We start from the raw sequence: 18363 nt of genomic DNA, 5'->3' as shown, positions 1-18363 counted from the left end.
TCACAAAAATTACCAATACACCAAGCAATTTCGACAAAATCTTTTTTTAAAAAAACAGAATATGTAAAAAGTAAAAAATAAGGAAATTTAATTATTAAACCCTGTAAATAAATCGTTTAAAATAATTTCAGTTCCAAAATAATTCCATTGATAATAATTGATAAAAATAAATAGAGTCAACTATGAAAATCTATAACATTACAATCACTGGATTGTCGACATGTCAAATTAAAAATACCATTTTATTTAACATTAGTAACCTATGAGTATTGCGCATTCATAATAGCATTGAATAACGAATGTGCACTATTACGAATATAAGATACATCTGATCATTATATCTATTCTAAATATACATTAATATCACACGGCCCATACAACGGCCTTACATCGAAAGACATACAACAATAGATTGATAAGTTTCACAATAAAATGTTACAGAAATAACAATTTTCCTACAATGCGCGCGAACGATTGGCGAATGAAAAAGTCACACATACGCGTTCTGATTCTTATTCTGATACTTACCATCAAATGTTATATAATATTTGCCTTACACATGCACACGAAGTTATATTGATACATTGGTAAAAATACATTGAAAAATAACGAAAGACAACCATTGGGAAAATACTCTACGTAAACTAAACAATAAGCTCTGTGTATATGCTCAATGTTTGCTCTCAAATATATATATATATATATATATATATATATATATATATATATATATATATATTTATGTATATTTGAGAACAAACATTGAGACCAGCAGAAGTAATATTTTGTAACAATTACATAATAAATAGCCCAACAACGTGTCTTCCCCATCTTTCTCAGTAAACAAATTTGAACGCAGAGTATATTTTTAAAACAAACGAAACCATTAAAATCAGCTTTAAACAAATTAAAGCTACAAAAGGTTCATGACAAAAATATTTTTTTTTTTCACGTATAAAATCTACAAGCCCTGCCTTTAATAAAGCTGCCGCATTCTTTGAAACTTGATAGCGAATCATTTCCGATCCTCGAGTACACAATACGTCGTAATGAGCATTTGACTGGTCATATCGAAAACGAATATAATCCAATATTATTTTGTAATGCTTTAGGAATTCGGTTTATAATACAAATCGTTTTCCAGCATTATTAAATTTCAATAATTTTAAGTCAGAAAAATCTTGCTCTTAGGTTAAATATGTTTATACTCGAGTTTAAAAGATGAAATTCACTTAAAATAAATCAAGTCCAAGAATAGCGCTAATCACAATACACTTCCAGCTAAAAGCTCTCTCGTTCGGCTCCTTATAACATACGAAAACAGACTAAGGAATCTAATATCTAAATATGAGGACTGGATAGTAAAGTTACATGAGGTAAACACTTAATTTATAATTATTCAATTTGGTTTAGGTCAAAATACTTTGGGATAAGTTTACAATTTCATTGGAAATCGAATTTCGATATGCGTTTCTAAACACGTATTACATTATCATTAAAATGTATTCCTAACGCATCTAAATACTTTGGATTACAATCCGTTTAAGCAATGTTCGATTGGATATTATAATCAACTATTCTAAGAAATTTCGAACGTCTACATATTTATTAGTACGGATTTTATAAGTTAAATAGTTACATATAAATACTTGTAAACTACAAATTTATAAAATAGAAACTGAGTGGAATATTGAGAATTTTAGTGAGGAAGCATTTATTTATTCGTAAAATTATTCACCTAAATTGTGCTCGGCCCCTCACTATGCTTTTTATTTGTCTAGCTTTTTTTATAATGTATACAAACAAAGTGCATATTATGCTACGAGATTGAGTATTTTATTTTATTCTTAAAATATAATTTGAGTGTTCTAAAGTAATCAAATTAGAATTCAAATGAATTGAAATTGAATGATCAATAATTTTTTTATCGTTAATTGTTCTTGAAAATATTATTCTCCATGGAACTGATTAACAAAATGTATTTGATTGTTAAGATTTGACATACGTCTTTTTAACTGACTTTTAATTGAGTTATAAGTACGATAATCTACCTACTTTATTTCACTTTGCAATATAAGTGAAACAATTCAAGCTACATTAAGTTTACTTACCTTTACGGATGTATTACTAAGTCAATACGACACAAGCTTAGCACTGTACGAATTATTGCAGTTTGGTATCTAATTGTGACCAAGGTCTTAAGTATAAACATATTAATTAGCATTGCACTGTCAATATAGTCTTATCAAATTGTGATTTTTAAATTACAAATACGACATCAATTACAAACGCGGTCTATTTTTCTAAATTCGCACAGCGTAAAACTTGTCTCGAATCACAAATTAAGTGACTTGCTCACTGCTGCGATGGCAGCATGTGACACCAGGCCATCTCGTACTTGGTGTGCGCGGCGCTACACGCGGATTTGCTTGCATCCACCACGCTTAGTGGGAACGGCTCGCACTGACCAAAAAATATTATAAATGAATAAAAAATAAAAAAAATGTAAAAAATGGGGCTTGCACAAAAACAAATACAATCTACTATTAGTGGCCAACGCCACTAGGATTAAGAATAACGGTTAAGACCATTCATTATCTTTGGAGTCCTTTTCATAGTCTTTGTCAAATGGGATTAGTTACGCAACAGAATTCGTTGATGTTTTGTCACGTAATTTGTTTAACTGGTCAGGTTCTTACGGATGATTTCTATAATTATAGCAAGGTAATAATGGATTGTTCAATATGAAGTTGAAGCAGTTATAAGTAATATACAGACAGTGAGGTTGCCGAAAGCCTGTTCGACGGCGGCGATGAATCGCTCGAGCTCTGCGCTGCTGGCCATAACCAGCGCCAGTCCTGCGCCTCGCTCCCGGGCCTCTGCTACGCTCCACTCCTGTGGAAGCCGACAACGTTCATATACTATGAAATCATCAACTATATATGCATATAATTAGGCTATATAATGTAAATAAATGACTAACTTAATCATTGTCCTAAGGTAGGTCAATTAACTTAATGAATAAATAATTAAAAATGGTCGTAAAAGGTTGTTTCAACTGTGTACATAAATGTCTACATTATATATATAAAGCTACAAATCCTGACTCACTTAGGAAAATAAAATGCATACTTCCCGATATGGTAGAAAAAAGATATTTATACCGTTGTACGCGGATAGGCTCTAAGGCAAAGAATCAAATAGGAGAAGACATGAATATGGAAAATGTAAACGAGTGATCAACGGCCTGCAAAAACTATAATACATGGGGGGATTTTTGTGCACTTTTATGAGATACACCTTGGTCAATTTTTGCAGAAAGTAAAAAATATTCGAAATTCAAATAAACAAGATGGCTGCTATACAAATTTCGAAGCCTTCTATCACGGAAACTATTAGAGATAGGTAGGAGGTGCTGGAAGGCATGTCATAGAGAGTAACAGTGGTCACCTGCCTGTGTAAAAAAAAATTCAAGATGGCGAATCCAAAATCGCGGCCGAAGAACAAGTTGCTTCGATGCGGCTGAAAATTGGCATGCGGGGTTCTTTAGGAGTCCTTAATCATAATTTGGGGTCAAAAGTTTTTTTTCGCCATTATTTAGTATGGCTACAATATAAGTGTTTTTATCGTTAAAAATAGTTGCCGAAAGAGACACGTTTTTTTCATGTGAAAATTGGCATGGGAGGCCTCTAGGAGTGCCAAACAATAATTTGACCTCGAAATTGGATTTTCGCCATTTTCAAATATGGCCGCCATACAAGCGTTTGTTGGCAGTAGAAAAAAAATGTTCTGATCCCTTTGAAAATTAACATGTGGGGGTGCTTGATAATAATTTTTGATCAACATTGGTTTATCGCCATTCTTTAATATGGCTCTGCCATAGAAGTGTTTTTTGGCGGCAGATGAAAATTTGCTATAATTCGATTGAAAATCGGCATGTGGGAGTCAAAATCGATTTTTCGCCATTTTTCAATATGGCTGCCCTACAAACTTTTTGGCGGCAGATACAAATTTGCTCTAATTATGCTGAAAATCGGCATGTGGGGATCTTACGCCACCTTACGTCGTAGGTAGTATACGGAGACTCTATTACGAGTACAAGATTTCACAGTTGCTCAAAATGTAAGGCATACTTCCCGATGTAGTGGAAGTAATATATTACATACTTATATAACTTATAGCGTTGTTATATCTCGACCGTCTCTCTGTTAGATTCTTTTTTCTTGGAAGCTGTGCCAAAAGATAAGTATTTAGGGAAAAATGCCAGACAATCACTCCAAATTTCTGGTTTTGAACTAGGGAATTTCCTGTACTATGAGTACCAGAGTAAAGATAATTCTGAGGGCAATACCCAGAATACCCCGACCAGAACCAACTTAAATTTTTTTTTTCATAAATTATATATAATATAATATAAATTAGCTCAAATCAGGGAAAAAATTAGGGATCCAATCTGGAACCTCCTCATCGAGCGCCCATAGTACTAATCACTGTGCGATCGAAGAACATAAGCACACCCCGTAATCTGAAACCGATCACGCGCTGCAGGCCGAGCCCGACCCACCTTAGGTGGGGTATAGACCTCGTACATATATATATTTAAATAGAAGGAGTGACATAGTGGTTAAAACCAACAAATCGTCGCCTTACTTTCTTTAACTCGTATCTTAAAGCACAAATTTACTGACATGCAAAAAATGGATTGTATATACAAATCTTGCAGACTGATTTCACATCACCTTTCCTTCATATTTACACACTGGCTTTTACCTACTCTTAAAGTAATGCGCTCAAATTAACACCCTTGATAAGAAATTTAAAATGAATAGAAAGTTTAGATACGAGTTTGTGAAAGTAAGGCATCGAAATATTAACTAATTACTTTAGGCATTTAACAACTCATTTGGAACAGCCTATTCTGACTATTGATATGATTAATCCCCACTTGTAACGAATATTATAACCATTAAACTTATTTCGAATCTCGGAGTAACATAAAAAAATGAATAAATTAAATATTCTTGCGCATGAAATCACAGTGGCAACGCCGAACAGTAACTTAAGTATAAAAAAAATGTAAATTAATTTGCAATTAGCGGCCTTCTGTAACAATTTCTTCCAGAGAATATTTGGATATAAATTTTGGGGTATGCAAGAAAGGTGCTACCAAAGAAACGTAAGAAATACATAAAACAATAACCTCATTATTTAAAGTAAAGTTGTTTAGCGTTAAGATACCGGTAATAGCCTTGAAAACCACCCTATGAATGGGCAAAACAGTTGACAATCTGCAGTTACGACAAATGGCTCAAGTGAATAGACATACTCCAATTGTATTGCCGTAATGTATAAATTAAGGAGAAGAAACTCACAGAAACTCACTCGCAAATTTGTTGATAATAGTCATTGTAGACGAACCCTCCATCTACAATGACTATTATCAACAAATTTGCGGATAGTGGCACTGATTGCAAATATCAAATAAACAAATAAAAATTAATGGCAAGTGCAAAATAAGCGCAAATAAAAACGTGTACACTTTCATAAATATAAGAAATAATATTTATTTATTTACGAACCAGGCAACACCAGTTTTCGTCAGTGTCGGGAATTTTAAAAGCCGTCAAATTCTTGATAGAGCCACATGCCAAAATTTCGACTTCGCGATGCATTTCTGCGATGTATTCTGCAACAAATCAGTTCATATAAATTTTTAAAGGTCGAATAAAATCTACGCCAGAGTTAGGCAAAATATGGCCTGCGAAGTGCTTTAAACCGAGCCGCCAACGTCCTTTCTAAAGCAGAAGTATCTGACCTTCAGAAAAATATATTTTGACAACCTCGTCGATATAAGCTAACATACACTCAACCTAACATACTACGCAATAATGATAATGAAAATATTACAAAAGGTGTATCTTTTTTAATTTTGGCCCTGGCCCCTAATGAAAAAATTTGCCCATCCCTGGTCTAGGCTATGAAAGTATCACCTATCGTCGTTTTTCATTTAAAATAGATAAATTTTTTTTTTGAGAGAGAACGGTACTAATTTTTTCTAGAAAACTTGCACACATCAGTATCTGAATATTTCTATATTGAACATTTTAAGTATTGCTATTGTTTATTTTAAATAGATAAAGTTACCAACAGGTTCATGCTGTCAGAAAAGATGTCTAAAAAAACGAAAAAGACAGACAAAAATAAAATACCTTTGAGCAGTGCCTCTGATCCTCTATCCTTAAGGTAGGCAGCAGCCCCTTCCACAAAGGCCATATCGAGAGTGTCACGTAGACTGATCACTTCGTGAGGCGTGACGATGATTGTACATGCGGCGGGTGGTCCGCCGGCTCGCGAGTCTTTTTTAGTGCCGTCTTTTTCTTCCAACGCCTGGAAATTTTGAATAGTATTATGAAATAATATTAAGTAGTTTTAGTTGTGACCTACATATGTAACAAACAGTATAACAGAATCGACAACCGCCATTTTAAATATACATTGTAATTATGTGAATACTTTGCCAATTCGTATTAAAACCATATTTTTAAATTGTAAATTATTGTTCCGTATTTTGTAAGATGATGACCTGCGCGGCGTGTAATAGTAGAGACTGCAGCCATGAGGAGGCTGTGGGGTCGTCAGGTGCAGCTAGCAACAACCGGCTGGCGTCGCTGAGAGCAATTTCGAAGCAATGTGGCCTTCGAGATGAGTCCATGTGCCGTCTGACTCCTACAACTGAGCGTAGAGCGATGTTGTTTGGCAGAGGTGTTGTGCCGTCAGGTGAGGGTGGGCCCCAGTGGAGAACACCAGCTCTGTGGATCAATTGAAATAATTTAATTATCATCATGCAGATATTCATTGAGATAATGTGCAGGGACCTTAAAATGACTAAATACTGCCTTTCAATAGTGCTACCTTTGCATCAGTTTATTTGTGGTTATGGCATTAAATGTATTATGACAGGAGATGAAGGCTTTTTACCTGAGTAGGAAATAGCAGGGTTCGAAGCGTTTGCTCTTGTCAGTACGGCACATAAGGTAACCCTCGAGTGGCGGTGCGAAGGCGCCTGGCGCCTCGATTAGACGGTCCCCTGCGTCACCAGAACATGCGCGCCCGTAGAACAGGATTTGAGGTATCTAAATGAAAACTTAATTGTTAGGATATCGTGTTTTATCCGCTACATATAAGCTACGACGTTTGCTCTGGGGGCACTAAAGAGCATAAAAGCTTATTTCGAAATTCAATTGTTGTATTACTATAGACATTTAGATAATTGAATCAAATGGCATCGATGAAGAACAAATAACATTACGCGTTGATGAACTAATTTTGTTTAACAAAGCAATTGAAAATCAATAGGACAATGAGACAGTGAACAACAGTCTTTTTTTTATAACATCAAGTGACGGGACGAAAAAGTCGTGTGCCTGATGGTAAGCTACACGCTTGTCCATAACAGTTACAGTGCCACTCAGAGCTTTAAATTGCAAAGATCTGAGGGGCACTACCACTACCCCGTCACCCTGAGACATAAGTTGACAAGTCCCATGTGACTGTAATTTCACCAGCACCCTTACCCTTCAAAACCAGAACACAGTAATGCCGACATTACTGCTTGGCGGCAGAAATAAGTAAGGTGGCAGTACTTCCCTGGACGAACCCTTTCACAAGGAGCTCTACTGCTATTAAAACACCTATGCATATTGGTATTTTAGCTGTAAACTTACTTGTTGCTGGGGCGAGGTTTGTTGACAACCATGCATTATCGATTATGCTACCATTCTTTAAAATTAACTTCAGCTATTTGTTGATTAACCAATTATAAATGTTTAATAATGTAATACCCTTATACAGATTACTTTACAATGTTAACATTCATTTGTTAACGTCACCTAGCCCACCCGAAAAATATAAGTTCGCTCCAATACCTAGCATAGTACGTAGTGTTATGTATAGATGTAAAAGATATTTATAAAAAGTGAATCAGACGAGAATTATTATGCATTTACTTGTATAAATAACAACGTATGCGTAGTGAAACAGTCTAGCACACGAGCTGTATTACAACTGCATCGAGACTGCAAATTAGCAATTGTAATGCAGTCGTAAAATATACACGTATATAAAGTGGTCACGACTGCACGCTAATGCTTCGCGACTGTACCACAATGGCCAACTGCTAATATAAGCAAAGTGCAGTCGCAATGCAGTCATCGCCTACCCATAAAGGCTTTCCGATTGCATCCTGTTACTTTAGAGTGGCAATGCATCTCGTGTGACTGACGTAATCATTTACAGAAGTCTATGAGTGTTTAAAAGCCGTGTTGAATAGGCTTATTACTAGAGAAAAGACTAAAATAAACCAATAATGGTTTGTACACCAAGTAAGCATGATACTGAGAAAGCAAACCCCTTTACAATCGCGCGTGAAGGTCACACTATGGCAACGAGCAATAATACGGTGGGTGACCGCTGCATTCGCAACTTCACAGCTATTTCCGTTCTAATTACTTTTAATATTCATGAATTTGCTAATAGATTGTGTTTTGTTGCAAGAGACATGGGATATTGATCTAAGCTAAGTGTTCGTACGGAAACAATTAATTGTACTCGGAAATACCTATTATACTCGGAAGTGCTTAGTAGTTGCGGAATGCCAAATACTTGTATACAGTTTGTCTTCTTTGTACAAATAGCGGTTTTCAAGTTCATTAGTTTTATTTTTTTCGAGTTGACATTTAGATTTTCGAGTTAAGTATATTAGCATAGTTTTATGGACATTTATTGTTAACTTTTATAAATAAAAAGTATTTACACGTGATCCCTTTTCTACGAAAACATCATATTACTTTTGTTAAAATGCAATGCAAATACAGCATAGTCAGTAACTCGGTAATTCGGTTAAAGTGAGGCCACAAGCACTCAAGCACAACTATCATTCATTTGATACGTTGAATGCACGCCATTCCTAACGTATTAACGAATGCAATGTTAATATTAACAGATGACACGTAAGTTTAAAACACACATATTGTTTATAATACATACATAAGTAAGTTTATAACACATATATTGCCTTGTAAACTATTGACAGCTTTGTAAACTATTAAATATATTTGGTTGAAAGGCTAGTGTGCAATGGTAAAAGAGATCTATGTATAGTTACGCGACAGAGGGAGTAGCAATTTGTTTTTCCACCATTCTTTCATGTTCCACCTCTAGCTGCCGCGGTAGCTATCGCTTAAGTTACCTAAAGGTGTTATATTTCGGTACAAAACATTACAAGACTTACATTTACGAAGTCGTAATAACCTATGCTATTGGAAATATGGCACAATTGATTACATATACCTTTTATTTCTTTCCTGTATACCTTTTATCATTATTTAAAATGTGAACAAATGGGTCATTTTCTACATAAAATTGTCCTATGTAACAGGAACCGTAGGGGGTACGACTCATTGGAACAAACACGGTGACTCATCTGTGGTTCCCGGCGTTTCCTACGAGTAATTTCATGACTTTTTTCTACATTACTCAGTTACTGAAGGTCATTGCTTTCACCATTATATTATGATATGATACATCCTTGTTTGCGACTCTGACACTACTATCAATATATTATTTTATGAGTTATTTGTATAATCGTTTTCAATTGTATATTACAACTAATATTTTGTCATTGTGATAAAAGATAATAAATAACATTAATAAAAATAATAATCTAGCACTTGGCATAAAATTTGAATTTGTTTAGTGTATAACTAACTTAATCTGGTTCTGCTTCACATAAAAACTTCTTTCTAAAAAAAAACTCAATTCTACTGTGACTACATATGTATGTAGTATTTAGACTCAACTCACCCGCTTTTCATGTTGTTGCTTAGCAAATGATGTAGCAAGTTGTCGGCAGCTCAAAGGTAGCATAGCTGGCGGTCTCTGTATTCTCAATGGCGATGTTCGGGCGCTCCATTCCAGCGAAGAGGCCAGGCGCTGCCCAAGGGAACACTCCCCAGTCACTACAGAACACGCGACGTTACCAGCTATATCCACAATCTGGATGTATTGTGCTTCAGGACCCACCTAAAACCGTCAACAATAATGAAAAACGTCGGTTAGCGCCTATTTACCTTATTTGTCTTTTGTTTCTATACTAACTTTCATGCTGACGTCAATTGTTAGTATTTTATAATTGTGGTAAGTAAAACAAAATGTTATTGAGGTAATTCCATTCATTATTTATAATTAAGTAACAATGTACGTAAATCGTACTTTAATCAATGAGTTCATCAGCTTGTTATCTCATAGACTGTAAACAAGTTGACTTACAGATAAAAGTATACTTACAGCAATGGCATCAAGTTCGTTGTGCGGTAATCTGCACAACATTTCATACGCCGTGCCGCCTGTTTTAACACAAGCAACGTAAAGTGCGTAATCCGTAATGAAAACTAGGAGAGGGGTCCATGAGCCATCTTCCATGTTGTATGGTGACTGAACTTTCATCATCTAGAAGTCAAAGTAATTTATTAATCCATAACAATTTAAATTGATATTGAGAAGTGTATGAAGAAATATTATGTGAGGTTAGATATTTAAATATACTATATTAAAATATTATATTAAAATATATTATATTAAATTAAAAAGATTTACGATATTATATTAAAAAGATTTACCCTGTGCAGAGTCTCATTAGGGTAAGAGAATATCTGTAGTCTAAGCTTCTCATTGCATTCAATAGCAACATTGTCCTCGAAGCTATCAAAGTACGAAGGCTCGTCGGCGGTGAGAAGGCGCACTGAAAGCCTTTTGTTCTCTATAACTTCTTTGTCAATTAGCCTTGACATTCTCGCCGCCGATATAGGGAAACTTTCCGACACATCTTTGAAAGGAAATATGATGCTTGGGAACCGCTTTTCCATTATAAGTTTTACCTGATAAAACTTATTGTTCTTTATTTTCAATTCAAGATCTTTTCTTTGACAAACATTTTTCAAATATCTGTTCAACAAAGCGGATTTGTTAGATTGCATTTTGAGATTTGAAGGGCTATCAAAAAATTCGTCACAGAAATCCTCAGCTCCTTTTAAGGTTGAATTGTCTGTGTTGGAGCAATTGTCACTAATTGCCTGAGCAGTTTCCTCATTCACCTTCTGACCAGATGTCAACTTTCTACTGTATCTGTTGACATTCTGCTTTTTAGGTGATGACAGATGTTTTGACAGACCATTCTTTAACTCTGTTTCATCTTGAAGATTTCTGCTGAACTGCTTTTTTGGGGTGGAAGCTTTACTGGAAGTTTCAACATCTGACTGTTTTGAATTCAGTTCCAGTTTACTTGCACTCATAACCATTTCTTTTACTGGAGTAGATTCAGGAAGAGGGACAAAGGTTTCTTTTGGAGCATCAAATGCAGTCTGGAATGTATCATGAACATAGCTGTAAGACACTCCCTTGTGCTCATAAACAGTGCTCTCACAGTTCACAACATACTTGTTGACTGTTGGCAAAATATCTACTTTGTTTGCAGACTTCTTGTCCTGCTGGCCTTTCATGTTCAATGTCAACTTATGCCTAGGTGATCCTTCTTTGGGATTTTTATTACTAGATGCCATATTTTTCGATGGTGCTAATTCCTTAGGCCTGTCATTGTCAAGTGGCTGCCCATTTAAGTTAATCTCCACAAAATCATCTTCATCATCAATTTGGAATCCGGAGTCCAAGCTTTTTGACAGTTTCTTATTCTGATTGACATCACAAGGTAAAGCTTCAACAACATTGCTCAACTCCAAACAGTTTTCAGGCAAGCCTTTCTCAGGAGCAAAATTAAAGTTGAAATTTTTATAGAAACTTTTCAATGAACCAATCAAGTTATTTGTATCTAATAAGTTTAGGACTTTCTTGTTTTGCTTCCTCTCTTCAACAATGTTAGTAGTAATGTACCTATTTTTCTTTAAAACAGATTTGACTCTGTTGGGACTTTGAGATACTTCTAAGGGTACTTTTGTTCTATCATGAGACTGATCAATATCAGCTTCTGAAAAATAGGTTCTTCTCATAAAAGCCACATGGCCATTATTATCAAATGCATCACAGGAGTATGACTTTTGGGCTTTATCTTTTCTGTGTACTGGAGAATTATCAGTTTTATTTGAATTTGAGTTGGTGGATGATGATTCACTAGATGAAGTTTCAGAGTCACAGCTAAAATTGGAATCAGAGCTGTTGGAGTCACATCCATAGAGCTTTCCATTTGGCCTTGGATCATTGTTGTTATCTTTGTCTTTATTGTCAATATTTTCTGATTCTTGATCATAATGTTGGTACTCAAATATTCCACTTCGGTCATTTTTGGAGTCACCGTAAATAAGACTGTCAGACATTGTTTGCTGTGCAACATCAGCTGCATAATTTGGTCTATCTCCTGAGGCACACCATGAAAACCTATCAGTCACTATGTTGTTCTTTTGTCTAAATCTATCACAGTATGAGCCATCGGGTCTGTAAGAGATGAATCCCCTTTCTATGTGAATGTTATCTGTTTTAGTATTGTTTAATATGTCTTCATGGAATGATACCCGTTTCTTCACTGAGCTTGGCCCACTTTGAGATTTCTTCCTACATCGTCTCCTGTATACAATATCCTCTGACAGAGACTTCTTTGGCTCATTGGTTCTCAAAGCAGGTTTATGCACTTGTGACTCTTCTGCACAAATCTTCTCGCTTTCTAAAGCTTTCAAAATTACATCTGGCAGGTTCTCGTAAATAGGTGACTTTTTGTGAGTCTCCACTAAGAGCTCAGGTACAATATCGTCAGTAGCGCCTATATTCTGGTTGTCAATGTCACTGCGAGTCATGAGGCTGCTTGACGTGCTTTTAATCATGTCTTGAGAGCCTGATGGTGGGGCGTCGTATTGGCTATCACAGGTCAGTTCCTCCGCCCCTATCAAACTGTGCGACATCAGCGCCTGGCTTGTGATCTCAGAGCCCTCACTATCTAAGCATAGAACACCAGAATCACCAGGCGTATCGGCTAAACTACTCGTTGTACTAGATACAAGATGCGAGTTACTTTGTAAACACAACTCTGTGGGTTTTCCCGCACTTTCATTTGCGTTTTCCATCTTTATGTATTGCATTGTATCCTCGCCGCCGCTCATTGCCACTGTCGCAACAACAGTGTCGTCAGTTTTATGACGACGTCTGCCTTTATCGATCTCGTTACTTTTTATTTCTACAGCCTTTTCGACGGACATCTTGCTGTTAAAAGTTTTCATAGAGGTTTTGCACTAGTTCTATACATGGAACTCAGAGAAACCACTAAATTCAATCAATTATTGTCCACATTGCGCCTAATATGTACAAAATTCCACCAAAATACAATAAAATATGACGAAGCAGCCATTTTAGTCATTTGACAATTATGTCCTTGTTACCAATGGAGAAAAGATGTATTTGTGATCTTTGAGTGTTGTTGTATTGGGTCACGGAAAAATTTCCATTTTGAAACAAACCATGTTTTTCAGAAAAAAGAAATATTTTCCGGATATTTTCCAATATTTTTTCTTTAATTTTCCACACTTACTGTTACTGAACGTATATGACGGAGCCAACAACAAGTCAGTGGTATATAGTGGTGTGATTGCTTGAGTTTTCAGCTATACAAGCAAAATACAAGTTTATTATTTCATGTTATATAAAATTTCAAAAGATATTTCTAAACGTAGACCATAATATGAGCCTTCCATATTATATTTTCAAACTTTTCCAACTTTTCGGGAATGTTTCCGGAAAAATTTCCCATATCTGAAATTCGGAAAATTACCCATCAGTTTGTATAAAACGGCCCATTCACTACCTGCATGGCAGTCCGCCGCACCGGCAGGAGACTGCTCACACACTATCCTGCGTATGACCTACGTATGAAGTTAGGATAGCTTGCATGCTGCGACTACATTTATAATCCTGCATTGCCCGGCCGACGGCAAGGCGGACTCCAATGCAGGATAACGAATGCTCCCTTTGAAACGGCCCATTCAGTACCTGACATTCGTCTGAAACAATAATAATAATCGTTTATTTCTCCTTTATTTATTCCTTCCACAAAGTAATAAGACTAGGTACAGGGTCAAGAGCACGTCAAGCTTGACACTCAAGACTTAAATCCAACTCTATGCCCCTTACGATAAGAACGGTCCAAAGTACAAACTGTCAAGCTTGATGTGCTCTTGACTGTACTTACTAGAAAACTTACGAAACGGAGTAGATGTTTTATGGAAAGCCTTAACTAAATCGGAAATATTATATATTTTAGGTCTCCAGGCCTCCCAACTCAGATTACATTATAATTACATCATTATGTTCTTAAGTACCAAGAGCCTATAAAGAGAAGGAGATACGGGCGTGTGCGCACGATTATGTGTGTGTTGTGTGTGTGTGTGTGTTATTTCAATTATTTTCACAGCATTTTCGTATTGTAGTGTTTGTACGTATAAATCAATTTCCTTTTTAACTCATAATTTGACAAATTTATTATATTTAGTTTTTTATTAAATAAATTTTATACTCTGCCTGATCGGAAGCGGAAAAACCTTAGAGTAAAAGATGTTCTAACAGAAACTGACGCACAGACAGAGTAATGTCTTCTTTTCTAATTCACGATGTTACGGTTTTGGAAAGGTATTTTGGAGTGTTGATGAAGTGTAATAGATAATAAGTATAGCTATGTAACAGTTAACAAATTCAACTCCTTGTATAAATTTTCAGTCGGGAATAATTTAGATTTAAAAAGTCAAATTTTCAACAATATCCTTTGAGCTCCTTCAAATTCCAACAGTATTGTTTTTGCGGCGCCACCCTATGTTGTAATGCAGTACGTTAAGATAGATTTTACAAGAGCCTGATACACCATTTTGAGAGAGTCCTTATCTGCTACATGACGTAGGTATTTGAATTTGTACGACAGCTTTCTTACTTTCTGAGATAGGGTATCAATGTGATTTCTAAAAGTAAGGTTCTTGTTAATAGTAATACCAAAGTATTTTATATTGTCGACTCTTTCTTTGCACTGACATTGGCAACGGTTTAAGGTATTAAAAACACATTTGTGCGCTGTATTCTAAGCGTCATTGACACAGGACACCTATTTTTGCCATTCATTGAAACAATTATTGAGAAATAACTAATATGCGACGTAATTAAAAGACACTATCAAGTAAGTATGAAGTTTCATTCGCATCGTGCTTCTTTTATTTGGTCGAGTATTACTTATTTGACAGTAATTGTTTCGGGCGGATGTCGGATGGAGAACGAAAGTATTGGGCCAGTATGGCGGTCCGCCGCGCAGACAAAAAACTGCTCCCTTACTATTTTGAATATGGCCCATGTATGAAGTCGTGCACGTTGTGACCACCTTCCAGAATTATGAATGTAGTCGCAACGTGCACAATTTCATACTTCATACACAATTGCGCTCCGGATGGCTAAGCGGACTGCATGCAGGATAGTGAATGCTTAACTTATATAGCTAATATAAGCATTCACTAGATATAGATAGCGAATGTTTAACGGGACAGACTGGATGCTTTTTTAAAAGGCGTTTTTGACTTACAAATAAATGTATGTCAATGCTTTTTGTAGAAATATTTTATGGCAAGTTTAGCTCGGTTTTTGTTACAGATTTTAACAAATTTATTATTAAAATAAAAATCTTTTTTCCAATGATTATGTTTTCCATAAATAAAATTAAATAAAAAGAACTGCTAATGTGATTTCGTATGTATGAATGTACGAATCAGAAAATAAAATATAGCAATTATGCAAACTGTCAAAATTTAAAAATGCAATTGTGCGATTTGCGTTTTGAGGTTATAGAGTTGTTGAAGAAGTTGTGTTTATTTTCTTAAATATATGTGTAATTACAAACCCAGCAATTATGGGTTTTCATCAGCAGACAGTTATACTTATTTGTTTAGCGTGTTCACTCGCTCAGTTATGTTTAAGTGCTAAAATTAACACTCCAAGGGTGTTGCTTCCTTGGTTTCCAAATTTAAATGTGAATTTTACGTTTGAAATTATTGAAGGGGGTTGTTATACTTGGTAAGGCGTTTATTATAATCCTAAGTTATCTCCTGGGTAATCAAATTGTTGTTGGTGTAATGAACAAGGTGTTTTTGCAGGAGTTTATCTCGCGATGACATCATTGATTTAGAGCCTCTGTACGAGGATAGCTGGGCGCATTGCTCACGTGCTGCACGGGTTTCAGTGGCCAAATCGTGCGTGCCACCAGGCTCTGTAATCATCTTAGCCGAAGAAGTTAACACCGGCGAGGTACGTAAATGATTATGAAAGTTGGCGGGAACACGTGTGTTTATTTATAAACATAACACAGGATTTGAAATTTTAGCTTTGTAAAGACGAACTACAAAGCGAAGGATGCTTGTTAACCTTTTACTATGCAGCCACCATTTTGTTGATTAGATCCTAAAGCATTATTGTGTACCAATTGAAATGTACCTACTTCCTTAATTTTAATTAACATATCCCTACCATGTGTGTTAGATGTAAACTAAATTACCAACAAATTACTAATAATTAAATAGTAATATCTACTATATTACCGTCAGTGTATTAAGTATTGACCTCTTTGAATGGCACATAATTTTGTGATTTGATCTTTGATTGAAATTGATGGTGAAAACTATTTTTGAACATCTTCCATGGAAACAATGACAAATCTCAATGGGGAAACCTGTCGGTTTTCCAAAGAGAAGATTTTGTGCCAACATTAAGGCAAACTTTGTAATGTGGTGGTTTCAGATCCTACGTGGAGATGTAAACATAGATAAAATTAGTTCGCTGAAGGTGATGAGTACAACATGGAAGCTGTACTTGGAAGAAGCACCTGAGGCTTTTGAGGTTGTTGCTTATGATGATGACGGTGAGTACTAAGTCATTTAGTTTTTTTTTGCAGTAGAGCTCCTTGTGAAAGAGTGTCCAGAGAAATACAGCCACCTTACCTATTTTATTTGTTTGATGTAAACAATGTTGGGCTTGCCTGTAAATTAAGACAGAAAAAAAATTGTATGAAAGTGAGATTTTATTATTTTTATATTTAGATACTTGGGCTAGTGTCCGTAACTCGACGTCGAGGCGTTTATTTTGATATGAAAGTTTTATAAGAGTTTGCAACTTGATTTACGAGAATGCTACTGACTATCTTAGGGTCGTATTCCAGAACTCTACTCAATGCTCAAGTCAGGATTTGAGCAGACTTGAGTATGATTTCAAGTACTGGAAATATGATCCTCATGGCAAGGCCTTGAGTATGATTTTCAGTGCTCACTGCAATACTCAAGTCCTGACTTGAGTATTGAGTAGAGTTCTAGAATACGATCCTTAGTGTCCCGACAGTTTCCTCTGTGGCCACTAGATGAGGAAGTCTTGGATTCCTAGTGGGACCAATTTGGGGAACAGCCTTTTCTAAGCAGTTTGTGGTCCATTCTGGGTAGGGTCCAGAGTGAGTTCCATTTGATACTCATGGTACAATGAATTCCCTAGTTTAAGACCATTTGAAAGGCGTGGTTGTCTATTTGGCACATACTAATATATAAATAAATAAGAGATAATGAGATTGGTTTGGTTGGTCTCATACTGTAGGAAAATTTTAGATGAAGTATAAGCCAACTCATTTCCTTGTACAAGACGTCTACAGTAGCTCATTTATGTGGTTTGTAATAAAAATTTAAATTTGTGCAATTCATCACCCTAGTGACTCCTCCATGCTTTAGGAGTAAATAGCAAGCATATCATAAGTAAAATAAGGAGCACCTAAAATTTTACAGTAACAACATTATTACAACACTTGTTTCAGGCAACACATTCTCAACCTTAGAAGGTGTGAGTTTTATATGGAACATTGACAATCTCGTTGACGGCGACGATCCACTTGTTACGTAAGTAAATATAAATGTTATGTTCGTACTGTTAATATTACGTAGACAACAAAATTATGAGTCATATTATTTCTCAAGTTATGTGTTACAACATATTATGCAATATGTATTTAAAGATCATAAGATTTCAAATATATTTTTATTTAGAGTAACATTATACAATAGTAATAAAAAGATGAAATATGTCAGACTAACATCTGTTATTCATGTCAAAGGCGAGGCCTTTACCATACTACAGAGTAGTGCCATACATTATCTGTCACGTTGCAAATGGCAAATTACTTTGCCTTTGTGATCTGTATGTAAGGTTACCATTCCGAAATTTGATTAATCTGGACATAAAGTCTGACATGTGCAAGGATGTCTAGTCTTTTTATTAACAAAATAAAATTGAAAATCTCTCTTTCAC

General features: G+C 35.5%; 2 protein-coding genes across 3 annotated transcripts in view; one reads left to right on the top strand and one right to left on the bottom strand.

Annotated features, from left to right (window-relative positions):
• Positions 1–1946: 1946 nt before the first annotated feature.
• Positions 1947–13394, bottom strand: LOC113231419. The gene is made up of 9 exons (XM_026465730.1): positions 10677–13394; positions 10345–10506; positions 9862–10080; positions 6979–7133; positions 6584–6809; positions 6210–6387; positions 5580–5686; positions 2779–2895; positions 1947–2463 (listed from the first exon to the last, which is right to left on the bottom strand). Exons 1-9 carry the CDS (start codon positions 13275–13277, stop codon positions 2356–2358), a joined length of 3873 nt encoding a protein of 1290 aa, XP_026321515.1. The 5' UTR covers positions 13278–13394; the 3' UTR covers positions 1947–2355.
• Positions 13395–15987: 2593 nt separating this feature from the next.
• LOC113231368 (nuclear pore membrane glycoprotein 210) overlaps positions 15988–18363 on the top strand; it is a 40215-nt gene continuing 37839 nt past the window's right edge. Inside the window, exons 1-4 of one of the 2 annotated variants that reach the window (XM_026465659.1) lie at positions 15988–16098; positions 16179–16329; positions 16819–16939; positions 17873–17954. In XM_026465659.1, coding sequence (XP_026321444.1) covers positions 16867–16939; positions 17873–17954 — 155 coding nt within the window. In that variant the 5' untranslated portion in view covers positions 15988–16098; positions 16179–16329; positions 16819–16866. Of the gene's footprint in view, positions 16099–16178; positions 16330–16818; positions 16940–17872; positions 17955–18363 lie in introns of those variants that run through there. The other variant, XM_026465661.1, reaches the window with a different exon arrangement.

This window comes from Hyposmocoma kahamanoa, unplaced genomic scaffold (genome assembly GCF_003589595.1).
Source record: "Hyposmocoma kahamanoa isolate Upper Pololo Valley unplaced genomic scaffold, ASM358959v1 65, whole genome shotgun sequence".
Taxonomy (NCBI): domain Eukaryota; kingdom Metazoa; phylum Arthropoda; class Insecta; order Lepidoptera; family Cosmopterigidae; genus Hyposmocoma; species Hyposmocoma kahamanoa.
This window is presented reverse-complemented; position numbering and strand designations above follow the sequence as displayed.